Source organism: Rhynchophorus ferrugineus, unplaced genomic scaffold, assembly GCF_030347505.1.
Source record: "Rhynchophorus ferrugineus isolate W39M unplaced genomic scaffold, kcgeb_rfMv2 rfM1, whole genome shotgun sequence".
NCBI lineage: Eukaryota > Metazoa > Arthropoda > Insecta > Coleoptera > Curculionidae > Rhynchophorus > Rhynchophorus ferrugineus.
In genome coordinates, this window is record NW_027472580.1 from 52,326,088 (window position 1) to 52,341,607 (window position 15,520).

Consider the following 15,520-nt stretch of genomic DNA (forward strand, 5'->3'; position numbering starts at 1 on the left):
AAATGATTATTGTTTTTATTATAATGGAATGGTTATTACAAAGGAATTTTAAAGAGAGACTACTGTATTCCCACAAAATAATTTGTTAATACAAACACTATAGAGGGCAAAAGACTAGATATAATTATAACTAAAATTCTAATAAATCAACCATAATTTCTTATTTAAATAATGTATTAGTATATATTATATTTAAATAAGAAATTATTAACAATGAAAGTATTATATAATTTGATTGAGTGTTTAATTTTTTTATTTAACAGTAAGACTGGTAACAAGGCAACTTCATGAAACACTCCACAAACCTTACAATACAACAGGATTTTAGCACCCTAATAATCTTTTACAAGTGTAAAAAATTACAAGTACATATTTATAGGCCACTATATAATAATACTACAAGCTCAATATCTATAATATTGAACCTACAAAAACGATAACATTATTGCATCAACTTTCAACAAATTTTGTAGTACTTACAGTCTAATAAATACAAAACACCAAAAGGACCTCAAATATATTCTAATGTCACATATCAAAACAATACCCAGTTTTGTTGTACAAACTACCCATATTTTTATTGTTTCTTCAGCGATAGTTTTGAAGAGTAGCTACCCCATTTAGCCGCATTAATTTTTTCCCCTATAAGATACATTCCCACCACTAATACAAGACAAATAGCAAAAAATACTATTCTACTTGGGAAATTTAAAACATTCAGTATGGGATAAACCCACAAATTTGTATAAACATTTAAAATATGAATCCATATTAAATAAATTACCATAAACAATGTTAAAATAGATAGACCTAGTTTCCTTGATGGATATTTCCTGTATGAGGTAAATAATTCTAAAATAATAAAAAACATAATATTGGTGTGCATGAGATGGTTCAACCACCATGGAAAATAAGGATCTATACTTCGTGGAAATATCAGTTCACGATCAATGAAGTACAACCCCCAAAACGTGACTCCAACAAACATGGCCAAAGGAAAAGCCAAAGCAGGTAACAACTAAAAAAGTAATAGTTAATTAAAAACGCATATAAATTATACTTGAAAATCAAACGAATTTATCAAAATACTTTATTATATAAACAAGGTTAAAATTATATTATTTACTAAAATATGTGAACTAAACTAAGGTTATCGAGTCACGGTCTTTTATGTGATATTTAGTGAAGGCAAATAAAATTACATCAAACGCTGAATCAAAACAAGTTTTTGTTCATAAACCAGTCAAGTTTATTTATTTTATTAAGGGATTTGAAGAGCATGAATGTAATTTTAAAAAACGGCCGGTGGTTACCGGTAAACGGTGGTTATTGTTAATTTCGGTATAGTGATCAAGACTATACCTGATATGAAATGCTCTATTGAAAACATCAGATGGCGTTAAACTTGACCAAAATATTGGGAACGCTCAATATATTAGTAGGGCTACTGGTGTTAAAAAAGGTTTAATTGTTACCGAAATCCAACAACAAATGGATTAATATTAAATAAAAGATAAAAATAAATATGTTTAACTGAGATTTGTTAAGTAAACCCTGCAAACCATTAAACGTATATAATGCTCATATATACATTATACATTATACATATTGGGATACATTATAGTTTTCTTATTTTTTGGATATATATTACTCCTTTAGCGGTTAGCAAATTTATATAAAATATTTCCTTGATTTATTCGTGAAATATCAACAAATATCCACGCGTTATTTTTCAATTCAAAATACTAATGAATAATATTTCTTTAATTAATTCCACATTTTAAAGCATTATAAATTATTTTAAGGAACTACATATTTCACAATATAGTAATAAAAATTAAATCACTCTACAAATTTTTAATTGGTCAACCTACAAACTACATTATGACGTTAGTGAAGTATAAACATTTTCAGTTACTAGATAAACCTGAAGTAATGGTTATTAAACTTGTTTTTTATGAGAAATATTCATAAAAAAGTGAAAATTTAAATTATTTACATAGACAATAGTATTTGTACTTTAACCTGCCTTATGTACTAATAAAATAATCTGTATGTAACATAAGTTTGTATACAATTTTTATATTTTGTATTTTTTATTTTCGCATTTAGTAGTATTTTTATATATAATTTATAATGTTAACAAATGAGTTATTTATTGATACATTATATACATATATATGTATATTTAATTATATATTATATAGTAGACATATATCACTAATTAGTTAATTAATATTTAAAAAAAAATATATTAATTATTAATTTTGAAAGAGAAATAATAATTTTCTAATTAGGATTAAAAAGGAAAATATTAAATATAACAAATTGTATTATTTAGCCTTGGAGTTGATTGTGATTATAAATGTAATCTAAAATTATCAGTTTATCAGTTTATTGAATCAATCAAAAATTTTAAATATTAATTTAATATTACAATTTTTTTTATTTACTGATAAAAATTATTCTACTTACCAAATCCTTTAATTTTCGAAAGAATGGTGTAGATTTTGGATACTTTTCGTTTGTACCAAAAATATCATTGAGAAAGCATATTGTAAAAAAAGTTGATTGTAACAACTGAAAATTAAGAATTAGATGTTATTTAGTACTCCACAAAAAACTTACAGCATCCCAATAAGTCAAAAATTTTAATTTTTTAGAGTTAAATGAAGAATCTCCCATATCATGAATTTCAATTGGTATTTTTACATAATTCCAATCGTAATAACAACCAAACCAAAAGTGTGCGGCAATAAGAAAATGTCCTATTTTACCAAGACTCATTTTGAACTTTAATCAGCTGAACCGCACTACATTAATACACAACGCTCACTGAAGATAATGCCGTCTGATCAATAAAGAGCGCTTATTGTGCGTAAAGATGAAACACTAATACCGTAAATATTAAACTAAACAAAAATGATTAATGTAATCACTTCTCTTATTTTCAAGGCTTTTATTTAACGAGGTTAACTTTACCATCAAGCTATATTTGGTTGCCTATATTTTGGAAAGACGTGTATAAAGTAAAAATAAAAAGAATTGGGGCTTATATATTACAGACTATGTATGATTTAATTTTTTTTATTATTCTACTAACACATATTTATATTTCAGAAAAAGATCAAATGAAATATACATATTTATTATAAAGATGTTATAATTAAAATAAATTATTAGAAAGGATATCAAAGGATATTAAAACATGTACTAATCACAGATTTATTTATAGTCTATTATATTTCCATATATAAATAGTCAGTCTTTTTTATACAACTGAATATGCACTCAAATACACACGTCAAACAGGGTGCCATTTCCATCTAAATATCTTGTATTTATCAATACAAAATTTAAAAAGGCTTATACAACTTTTGGCATATGAGTTTGGTATATTTGGTTGCATATAAGCTTACCCCGTCAGCGATATAAGGATATAAATATTTAACACAAAAATTAAAATACAACCAAAGCAATTATACATTTTCCTAAGTTTGATAAAATAATTGCAAAACAGTTTCAGAGAAGAGAGTAAAAAATGCTACTAACACTTATTAAGGTGAATAATTAAATAGGAGCATAAAAAGGGCAAAAAACATTAAAAATCACACATATCTATAGCATATGCTGTTAGTTACACATCGAGTATTTTTAAACGGCTTTCAGCTTATGTGTTCTTTAAAAACACTATTTTTCGACCATTCTTATTGTCATAATATTGTCATTATCTTGTAGACCTCTTGAGATTCTGTTCAAGCATTATTTCTCATTTTTTCTTCCAGTAAATCTAAGAAAGATCTAGGATTATAGCTAGGTTGCTCGCCACCCAATTCTGCCGGTAAAACGTCCCTAAAATAAATATATTTAACAATGAAATATAAAATAAAATGAAATATTCTTACTTGTGTACAAGTTCATGTAATGTGCTCAAGTTATTTCCATGACTGAATATTCTTTCTTTAATTTCTTCCTTTAAAAAAGGTTTTATTACTGTGAGTGCTGCATCAACATACCACGGTTGGCCAATGAAATGAATACCCTTGAATTTGGCAGGAAAACAGTCCTGTAAAAAGTTTTGAATTTCTCGATGGATTTCACATTATATACATCAGTGATATCAACTCTAATTTATTTACCTGCAAACCTTCAATCATTACCCTCAATATGGACGGTTTTAAGCAAGATGTTTGTCGGTATGTAAATTCTGTCCAGTCCACTATTACGACAAATCCATTCGCCTGATTATGCATATCGTTGGTCAGCTGCTCTAAGGAGAACAACATAGCCCTGTATATACTTAGGAGGCTGTAACTGCAATCCCAGTTATTTCCGGTTAAAAGTAAAACGCAGCGGCCTTTACGATCTTTGTCTTTTAAGACACCTGGCAGACCTGAAATTAAAATATTTTTAAGGCTACATTACCAAATTACATAATGTATCCATGAAATATCAAAAGATTATATTAAAAGTAACTAAAAATTATTATTTTCTGATAGTATAGGGCTTCACATACAAAATACTGTATAATAAAACAAATAAGCAAACTACAAAATTATATACAAATAAAACTTATCTATTACATCTTGTATATTATTATTGTGTAACAATTAATTTAATGGTAATTAATTTTATTTCGGTCATATATTGAATCTACATTTAATAAGAAATTACTGAAGTAAACAGTAATTATCTAAACATATCATAACGTAAATGGTAATAATTTACAAAAGTTAATTAAGGTAAACCTAAAACTCCTTCGGATACTTGCCTTAAGCCATACTATTTCATATATTAACTAATATTTTAAAGGGTAATAATGACATTTTTATTAATAGCATCTATCAGAATCATTAATTTTATTGTTTATACGCAATTTGTGTAAATTACAATGTCTTGAAAATTGTAAATGGAGGAATTATAGAATGAGAAAACTGACAAACCGAAAAGCCAAGGTTAAATAGCAATGAAAATGTTTTAGAACATGGGCCAAAAGAGCCATTTTTTTTAAACCCAAATATTCGTGAATGATATGCTGTGCACGTTCAGTTGATATCTTTAGAGTATCTGCTATGTCATTCAATTTCAATTTACGGTCATTCAAAATCATTTGTGGCCTTTTTTAATGTTTTCGTCGGCAACAACTTCTTTTGGGCGTCTACTGCGTTCGCCGCCTTCGGTGCTAATTTCACCACGTCTAAACTTAGCCTACCAATCCTTGATGGTTGATTTTGCTGCGGCAGTGTCCGAAACTCGGCATCAAGCCAAGTTTTTGCTTCAACTGTATTTTTTCCTTTCAAAAAGCAATATTTTATCAATACGTGAAATTCCTTTTTATCAATTTTTTTCACAATAACAAAAGTTGCTTCACTCAAAATGCTATAAGTCACAAACTAATGATCCGCACAACTGTCAAATTTATACACGCAGGATTAGGATTAATTAAAAAACATATGGATTTAATTCTAGTAGCACAATCTATGTGTCAGGCCGGGGGCTTTTCAATTGACCTGTTAGTACAATTTGTTGCATGTTGGCAATGGGACATGTTACTCAGTTTACATGCCGTCTTGCAGGTTTGTTGGCTTTGTCCCGTTAAAACAGACGACGGGTCTGCTCTCTCAAACTTCGAAACAGGGTTGAGATGATGAATTCATTTATGCTCGATTATGCAGGACCGTCTGTAGCGAATTGTTTAATGCTTCACGAGGGCCACTGTCCACCGTAGTAATCGGCAGACTTTATAAAAAATCATCGGCGAAGAGGCATAAATGATTTAATTATTAGCAATCCTAAATGGCAGAGACAAAAGGGTCTGTTATTTTTTAAAATTAACTGCACCTTACATTCGATATGCTTAGTACAATCTTAATTTATAAATTAATTCATTACTACTGTTCTGTTGTACTAAAACGCAAGTAAAGCGAGTACGGGATAAAAACATGAGTATGTATTTTCCAAATTAAAATAAAACAAATCTACTTAAGCTAAAGTTAATAAGTAAGTAAAATCTTGGATCACTTCGTATATCTATGTAATTTCGATGTCATCGTGCAGCTAGCTTTTCGTTGGTTACATTGCAATAAGCATCTGTTTTGGGTGCATTGAATTACTACCAATTTATTTGTACCCCATAGGTCCAAATTGGTTTTATTAACTGTTAAAGCCAAATTAATGGATAAGAGTAGAGTTGCTTCACTTTGAGTCTAATATGGTGTGCTTTTTATCTAACGTGATATTTCCAATTTAACCTACCATCGAGATGTATTCCGAGGTATTTAGCTGATTCTGCTTGAGGAATCGGGCATCCGTCAAAATTAACATGGACAGATTTAGAGCTATTAAGCTGTATATTGTCTCTAGTCAATTTTTAGATCTCGTTGACCGCTAATTTTACATTTTCTGCAGCCTTAGACAGAGATACTTCTTTTGTCATCATAATTGTGTCGTCGGCAAATGTTCCAAGTGCTGTTTCTTTTGTTGTTGGTATATCAGTAGTATAGAGCAGATATAGAAGTGGTCCCAAGATACTACCTTATGGAATTCCAGCTGAAGGGTTTAAGTAGCTAGGTTTAGAATGTCCCTTCATGCGAGACTGTAAATATTCTTTCAAAAAGATATGATTCCAGCAGTCGACAGTAATATCGCGGTGGTAATTTGGTAATTTTGTAGATTAATCCCAAATGCCTACGCCAGGTCAAAATCTTCTTCTTGTGCCTTCGAATGTCTTTTCAAGAACCGCTGTTACTCTGTGCACTTGGTCGATTGTCATGTGGTGACTTCGAAATCCAAACTATGTCAAAATAAAGAAGTTTGTAACCAGACAACTAAAAACTAACGCTTCAACAGTGATAGCAGAACACTTACATGAATAATACTGTATAAAAACAGTACGGCGAGAGCTCAACAAAGCTAGCATTCATGGAAGCGTTGCGATTGCAAGACCCTTTATAACAGAAATTGCGAAAGAAGTGATCATAAAGCATCCATAAAATCATAAAACCTAGTCACTTGACCATTGGAAGAATGTGGTATGGTCCGATGAATCATCGTTGGCATTGTTTTCTACAAAAGCCGGGTTATGTTTGGAAGCCACCAAAAAAAGTCTGCTATCTCGACTATTTGCTTCCTAGAGTCAAGCATGAGCCAGGTTCCGTTATGATTTGAGCAACAATATCGCAGTGTTCAGCTGGTTCTCTCACCTCACATTACTGCCAGATTTACTGCACATGGATATCTGGACATCTTCAATGATAAGGTCCTTACTACGACTAGTATATTGTTTCCAAACACCACCATATAGTAAATAGACAGAGTACCATAAGCAATGAATGTATCAATGTATCAAGAACAATGAAATAATGAATACATTTAGTAGTGATTTTATAATTAAAATCATAAAACGTTGATGCTGTTCAAAAACTAATAAAGCAAGATCGTTAAGTGATATGTGATCATTACACTATGGGGAATATTTTTTCAGTCTCACATAATATCTAAATATCTATTAGACCATAACTATTAGTTTCAAATTTTTTCAGTTACTTGTTTCTTACTATTTAATATATTGCTTTACTATATCTATATAAAACCGTATATCCATTTTTCTAATTAACAATTTTTCTAACAGGCAATATTAACTATCTTGAAATGTTTCTGAGTTGATTGATATTCAATTTGTTAAAATAATAAGTACTAAATAATAATAACTACTTATTAATAGTGTATGTGTGTATGTGTGTGTGTGTGTATTAATGTTGAAAATACTATTGGAATATAATTAAAAATGTTTGGAGTTAATTAAAGATGTATAATTTCTTTTGTTTATTGATGGTTTACATATGTGCATACAACCGTTTACCCATATTTCTATTTAGCCTTAGGTTTAACAATATTTTAGCAAGCAATAGGTATTATCTTCAAATACTTCTTAGTTGATTCATATCTAATATTAAATGAAGATTAACTGGTTTAAACAGTTATTAACTTTTAAAACCATAATAAGACCGAATTGAAAATAATTTACAACTTAAGTGCTAAAATAAATAATTAAGAATCAACAAAATGTAGACTAATGAATTTATTGTCCTACTTTAATGTAACTATGTATTTACATAACATTTAAAAAGATTACTTTATCGCTCATTACACTTTTTTGCGTCTATAAATATACATGTATTTTAAGGATGTTTCAATAAATTAAATGCAATTTATATAATTATATTATATATGAATTAAAATTATATAAATATAAATGAATTATTAACTATATAACATAGACTTGTATGAGTGTTGAAGAGACGTTGATGAATAATAATAAAACTTTCAAGTGCGAGTTGCTAATTTAAGAGCGAAAAACAATTTTAAGTTATATATCTTAACTAGATATTGTATCACTCTTCTGATCATTTCTTATATTTTTGATGGCGGAATAAAGTTATTTTGTTTTATAATAAGAAATATTCTTGGTATATTTTCACATAATTATGCCTAGAACTACATATATGCAATTCACATAAAACAAATATGAAATAGTTTATCATTTCCTACAATATCAATTACTACTATATCTATCCTTTTTAATTTCTCTTTTTGATGTGTATCATTATGTTTACTATAGCAATTTTCTAATGAAATTTTTTTGATAGAATAATAGATGTTATTGAAAAAGCCTATAAAGGTAAAAAGGTATATTCATCTATATTCTTAAATGTATCACAAGCCTTCAAAAAGTTATATCATGACGGCCTTATTCATAAGCTACAGAAAATGTTACCGAAACAACACACAGAACTCTTAAATTTTTTTTGCATTAGAGGTAGCATGTTTATAGTTAAACAAGAGGAAGCCTACTCTATAATAAAAGAAGCTAAAGCAAATGTACCACAACAAAGTACATAACACATGAGGTGAAGAGTCCCGAGCCTAACACACAGATGGCGTTAGTTTTATTGCATTCACCGCTTTATTCAGTTAGTCAGTTAGTTTTACTTTCACTTCATATTCTACTCATAAGTTTGAGAGTTATTATGCTAAGAGTGACACTATTTTTGTTATGTTCAAAACAATGAATCAAAAACAATTTCGTGTTTTAATTTTACATTGCTTCTTCTTGAAAAATACCGTTCAATCGAAGTAATGGCTTGAAAAAGTGTTATAAGGATTCCGCTTCATCAGAAACAACAATATAATGTCGTTTTGCTGAATTCAAACGTAATCGTAGAGACACCGATAATGCACGCAATGGACGTCCAAATCAGGTAGTCACACCAGAAAATCCATAAAATCGCTTTGAATTAACAAAAAGTGAAGTTGCGTAAGTTAGCTAACATTGTAATGCTCATGATTATGAGCAATGTTTGTCCGTGTTTAAACGTAACAAACCGGAGTGTTTACGTCGATATCTGACAATGGATGAAACATGAATCCATCACTTCACTCCGGAATCAAAACGATCATCATCTGAGTGAACAGCACCTGGTGACAGACCTATTTTGAAGCAATAGATAAATCTTTCTATAAAAGTGGCATTGAAATGTTAGGGCGGCGATGGAATGATTGTGTAGCTCTTGATGGAATGACGTTGAGGAATTGATGTAAGATGTATGAAACACCATTTTCGAATAAAAAAATACCACAAATGAAATATATCACAATCGCTACATTTGCATTCTGACGGAGCGAATAAGCTAGACGAATATTCCAACAAGCAAGTGACAATATAAATAACAACATATAGCAACAACGCTAAAAACTTCGTTGGAATTAACATATAAAATAGACAAGGAACTGGAATTAAAATATAGGGAAACGTATTGGTTAAAATTGCAATTATCAGTACACAATAACTTGATATTAAACAAGCAAGGGTTGAAGCCTATATGGACACATGGAATCCAATTAGAGATGTTCTGTGAAAAATAATATAGATACAACACAAATTTTTCAGAACAAAGTCCTGAGGCAGTACACCCACATACTACAAGACTGATTACTTACACTGGGACCTTCAGGTATGAATATGTCAATATCGAGCTAATACAGAAAACTCCTGGATAACACCAGAACAGGATACAGACTCAAAACATTTGATCTTGTGTACGGTGTAGTGTAGTGTAGTGACGTGCATTAATAAAAAAAAACAGAAACGTTAATACATAAACAATATTACACCAAAAATTAAGATAGGGCCCCGATGGGTTCTCCTAGATATGTATCTAAATTCAAGTTATTATAAAAACAAATTGTAGGTTAATCGGCAACAATATAACAACTTTTTTAAAATTTTTATTTGGTATAGACAACATCTTTCACGAGTAATTTCATAAAAAAAAATCGTGTTCTTTGTAAATGATATGAATAATGTATCAAATCATTATCATGAAGCCCATTATGAAAATTATATAAGAATATCATGACAGTATAAATATTATATATGATATAAAGATTACACTATGCACTTACCGTCTTCTAAAGCGCGTCGAATATCAGACGATTCCAGACTGAGACCTCTGAATACGTCTGGGTTCCTTTTCCTGTAGGCGTAATAATTCTTCACCAATTCGAAACTGTCTTCCAAAATAAAATTCCTGGCGAAAAGGAACTTCTGCAATGTCTTGTCATCTTGCTCGGTATAGTTGCGTATTTCGAAGTCCTCGCTATTTTTCATCACATTCCTCAATGCCTTAATCGCCACATCTCGATCATTCGACGTTATATTCTTGTAATAAGTCTTATTCAAGGTATTGCTGATGATGTCGCTATCCCGCCATCCGTAATCGAACTCAGCCATTGTTAAAACGTCTGAAAATAAAATACTGTTAGGTTTAAAATTGTGAAGATAATATTTATCACTCCGACATTTTACTGGGATTATCTTAATATTATAACACATCAATAAAGTTAAAAAAAAACGACGTAAACGAGATAAAGCTAATTAGTATTTACACAAAGCAATCACCTAGATACACTGAAGTCGTGTATAATTAATAATCCACAAAGCAACTTGGATTGACAGTACCACACTTGCGTTTTCTTTTCCCCAGTATATTCACCTTTATAAATAGTAATTGAGATTTTGCAACTATTAGTTTGAAAAAAAATGACTTTGAAAACTATTAAATAGAACAGTTCTTGCGCAAAAACCAAATAGTACATAGTAGTGTTCCTTTCATGGCCACTCAGATGGAAAAATTACGATTCTGTGTATATATTCCGTAATTTTGAACTATTATATAAATGTTATAAGTAAAATAAAATGTACTAATAAAGTATAAACAGTACAAAAATTGTTATTTTAAAAATGCTAATAGTTTATGAAATACTAATAACTCTAATATTTCGTAATGCTATTAGTAACAAAATTGTTTTAATATAAATATAAAAATTATTCTTAATAAATCTAAAAATAGCTGGTTATGAGACAAAATACAATAATAACATCACATATAAAGCCAATTATGTTGGTATATAGTAGTACAACGAACATAAAAGTAGTCATATATGCAACCAAGTGTGCAGCAATTTAATAATCAAAGCGAGTCCGTTTATTTAAATTGCATTACATCAATTTATTTCAGTTTGCATCATAGTATATTATTATTAAAATATGTAAAATGGGAGAGAAATAATTCCTATGTGGATAATCTTAGTAAGCCGCTACTAATATTTTACGTTCTAAATAAATATATACCACCACTACGACAAAAATTCTGATCACATAATTACACCAAAGAATGCGTCAAACTGAACCGTAACGTGTCGTTGGTAAAATTGTTTTTGTTAAAAATGCAGGTGTATAGAAACGTAGACGATATTGAAAATGTGCTTTGATGGTATAGTATATTTAATTGAATTTTAAACGCGTTTTCATTACCTTAATGTACATATAAGATAAAGTAAAGCACACGAGATGTATAACAGTCTGTCAAGAACTCAAATATTTCATACATATTAATGACACAATTCCACGAGAGTTTAAAAACGTCAATAAACCTTAAACTATTTCAAGGAAGCTTTGCCTAAAAAAACACCGCCCATATAGACCTATACGTTAATTTTTAGGATTTATAACAGATTACAGTGTTACTGTATGTTAAATCGCATCAGATACATTTATAATCAACTACAAGTGGAAGCCCCATTAACAGGCTGTACTTTTCAGTCGAGTTATTTCGTCGAAATGTGAACAAAACTTTATTCAGTGCGTGGAACATGTTTGAATAAGTATCCAGTAAATTGCATTTGCAGGAAATCTCGAATGCTGTGTGAAGCTTATGGCAACATGCTCCATCGATTGCAACTTGTGAACACTGGTTTCGACGTCTTAAAATTGGTGATTTTGACACCAAAAAGAAAGAGGGTTCTGGACAGCTAAAAAAATGGAAAACGAGGATCTGAATTCATTACTCGATCGTTTCCAGTCACTTGAAGAACATGGGAATGATCCAACAGCTTGGACATTTTGTGCCGTATGAATTCACTGGAAAGATGGGAAAAAGTATGAAAAAGGTTGTCGGTGGACAATATTTTGAATAAAATAGATTGTATCGATATTTCACAATAAAGCTTCAAATTAAAAAAAAACATTTAAAACTAATTTATAAGCAAATGTTATTCAATTCACATAAAAACAGCCCATAGAACGTTCTAGTTATAAAAACATCCTGGCAAGTCAATTTAGCATCATGGCAAAGGAATTGTCATTTATGAAATACTGTCCAGAACAAAGGTATATGTAGCAGACTATTAAAAATTTGGACAGGCAGAAGCTTCGCATCATCACTTGAATGGAGAATTTAACGATCAACATCAAAATAGACGCCGAGTGGAATAACAAGGCTTGAAACTAGAAAAGGAAAAAACCAAACACAGATTAATTGAATCGATATCCTAAAAATCTCTAAATACTCTATCCAAGGTTTTTTTTTGTACATACGCCATCAAGATGTTTAATGTATTGCCTGTCGCAATTTGTAAATTCTTTTTTGAATCAGACAATATTTTCCTTCTCTATTTATTCTAGTTAAAAAGAGATACTATGCTATCTGATAAGTCCGAACGTGTAACCGAACTCACCTGTCAATGTCGTCCTGTAGTCAAAGGTACACAAAATTCTTCAAGACAATAGTGATAAGAGATTATAAACCGTCAAATGTTGTTTTAATGCTTTGCTTGTTTCGATAAATTTCAAATCGCTGCTTATTATTACTCTAATTGAAAATTCTGAAGCCAGACAGAATAGACTGCGTCTATAATCAGTTACTTTGAACAGGAACGAGATAATGGAGGCCCCCTCTTGCCAGTAAAATTCGTTAGAGAGGTAGACATTTTCACTGTTAAATATTAATTTGCTGCGATTGTTATTGAAAATATTCTTAAGCGTGTTGCAGCTGCGCTGATTAGTATGGGCACGGTCACTGAAATATGTCAAAAATGAAAAATATGATCTTGAATTCACCAAAAAAAAACCGTCCTCATAATAAGCGAGTGACAAATCAAGATCAGATGAGATTCATGTTAGCTCTATCAGACATTAAATATATGAAGTGTATAAAAACAGTGAGTAATTATTCAATACAAACATACTTTAATATAATAATTTCAAAGGACACTTTGATCCTTCCGGATATTGCTTTTAACGGAATAACATTTTAATAAAAGCGTATAATAAAATGAAGAAGGAATTATTATTTTAATTTATGTATTTAGATGAGACATGGATATTTCAGAATGGGACCAATATATCCAACGGTCACTCATGGCGAGATGATAATAAAACTAGTGTTATGACAACAAAAGTTGTTGGAAAAAAGTTAGTTTTATTAGTCATAACATTTATGATTGAATATTATGATTAAATTTATTACAGATATATTGTACTTTGAGCTTGAAACAGGAATTGTTAATAACAGCTTCGGCAAGCAAGACACATTGAAGAAGAAATTGACCATTGTTAGAATTCTGAACAAATGTTAGATATATTGGAAATTAATAGCTTATTTATTCACTTGAATGGAACTTTCTGAATATGATATGATTGGTGAGTACATAATTAATATATAACAACTCTAGGAAATGATTTTGTAGAGTGTAAAAGATTTATCTGCAGAGATATGTGTGTAATAGTTCAGAAAATACATGAGCATTTGGTTAAACTGTGTCAATAGAGAAAGAATACTAACTGTTTTGCAAATGTGGCTAATGCATTAAGAAGAGTGCCGTGATTAAATCTAGTTTTATCAAGAAAGATTTTTACAGGTAATAACAGAACAATCGAAGGAGAAATACAGTGATATCAATAAATATCTTTAAATCTTTAAATATCTTTAAAATGAAACACTGTACTGAAGGGCACATAAGTAAGCGTAAAAGGTAAATATGCTCTCTAATGAAAGTTAAATATGTTACTTGGATATATAATAGTTAATTAGGTGGATTAGGCCTCAGTTTTAAGTCCTTCGATAATATATGCATTAGTTTTACTGTAATTGAATTATTTGAATTACTTTATTTAGATTAGAATTTTGTTGTATGTCAAAGCCAAACTGAACTAAAACACAGAGTTGATATTGCGTATTGTTGATATCATGGCAACATTTCGACGTTTTGTCGTCACAAATTCAGATGACGTATGTAGAAAATAACTTTGGATAGACTGTATATAAGTTTTGTTTATATGTAATAAAAATTTGTAAATGTAATTATGATTCAATGAAAGTAACGGTTGTTTATTATTCAGTCATTGATTGTCAAATGAGTGTTCTTTAATGTAAATGTTACGCTCAGTGCATCCATTTTAATGCAGACGTTCTGGTCTTTCAAACTCTTCAATGTTTGCTGCCCAAATTCGAATAGACCGGATTGGTAAACAATCAGCCAACAAAGATACATAAAAAACGCAGGACATATAATATTCAAATATATATATATATATATATATATATATATATATATATATATATATATATATATATATATATATATATATATACATTAAAAAAACATTACCATCATATTCACTATATAGATTATGTATTATTTCAATTATATATAGTTCAATATAAAATTATAGTGTAAAGTACGTATTTGAAAGCGTTCTAACTTTCAAGGTATTATAAACGCTAAATAAATTTAATCGCGATAAGTGCAAGCGATAAATATAGCGATTCAGGTTAAAAACTGAACAACAAATATTTTTTATTTGTACTAATTGTGATAAAAAACATTACGGCGAAGCTTTGTTTACCTGCGATATTAAAGATAATATTAATAAAATATAATTGTGAGTTTTTTATACATAAAGGTCAAAGCTTTGTAAAAACAAAGATTAACATCCCCGTAACGCAACGTATCAATGTTTCGCTAGTCATGGAGCATATTAACTCAACCTGAAATTATATATTAAGTTGCATTAAGTTGCGATTACAAAAAGCACTACATTCTAGTATCCTTTTTTCCATCAAAGGACTATCATTAGAGTCCATAAATTTCGTTTATATATATCGCTTTTTTTCGATTG

General features: G+C 29.6%; 2 protein-coding genes and 1 long non-coding RNA gene across 5 annotated transcripts in view; 1 reads left to right on the top strand and 2 right to left on the bottom strand.

The window, feature by feature from the left end:
- Positions 1 to 2: 2 nt before the first annotated feature.
- Positions 3 to 2,968, bottom strand: LOC143189118 (androgen-induced gene 1 protein). The gene is made up of 3 exons (XM_076393803.1): positions 2,629 to 2,968; positions 2,476 to 2,580; positions 3 to 1,018 (listed from the first exon to the last, which is right to left on the bottom strand). Exons 1-3 carry the CDS (start codon positions 2,785 to 2,787, stop codon positions 578 to 580), a joined length of 705 nt encoding a protein of 234 aa, XP_076249918.1. The 5' UTR covers positions 2,788 to 2,968; the 3' UTR covers positions 3 to 577.
- Positions 2,969 to 3,211: 243 nt separating this feature from the next.
- LOC143189112 (clavesin-1) overlaps positions 3,212 to 15,520 on the bottom strand; it is a 36,879-nt gene continuing 24,570 nt past the window's right edge. For all 3 annotated transcript variants that reach the window (XM_076393786.1, XM_076393788.1, XM_076393789.1), the window contains exons 2-5: positions 10,465 to 10,803; positions 4,140 to 4,393; positions 3,906 to 4,066; positions 3,212 to 3,852 (exon numbers count right to left, since the gene is read on the bottom strand). In XM_076393786.1, coding sequence (XP_076249901.1) covers positions 3,756 to 3,852; positions 3,906 to 4,066; positions 4,140 to 4,393; positions 10,465 to 10,803 — 851 coding nt within the window. In that variant the 3' untranslated portion in view covers positions 3,212 to 3,755. The remainder of the gene's footprint in view (positions 3,853 to 3,905; positions 4,067 to 4,139; positions 4,394 to 10,464; positions 10,804 to 15,520) is intronic.
- Positions 11,757 to 13,986, top strand: LOC143189128 (uncharacterized). The gene is made up of 3 exons (XR_013003615.1): positions 11,757 to 11,834; positions 13,711 to 13,813; positions 13,871 to 13,986. It is a non-coding gene; the product is annotated as an uncharacterized LOC143189128 (long non-coding RNA).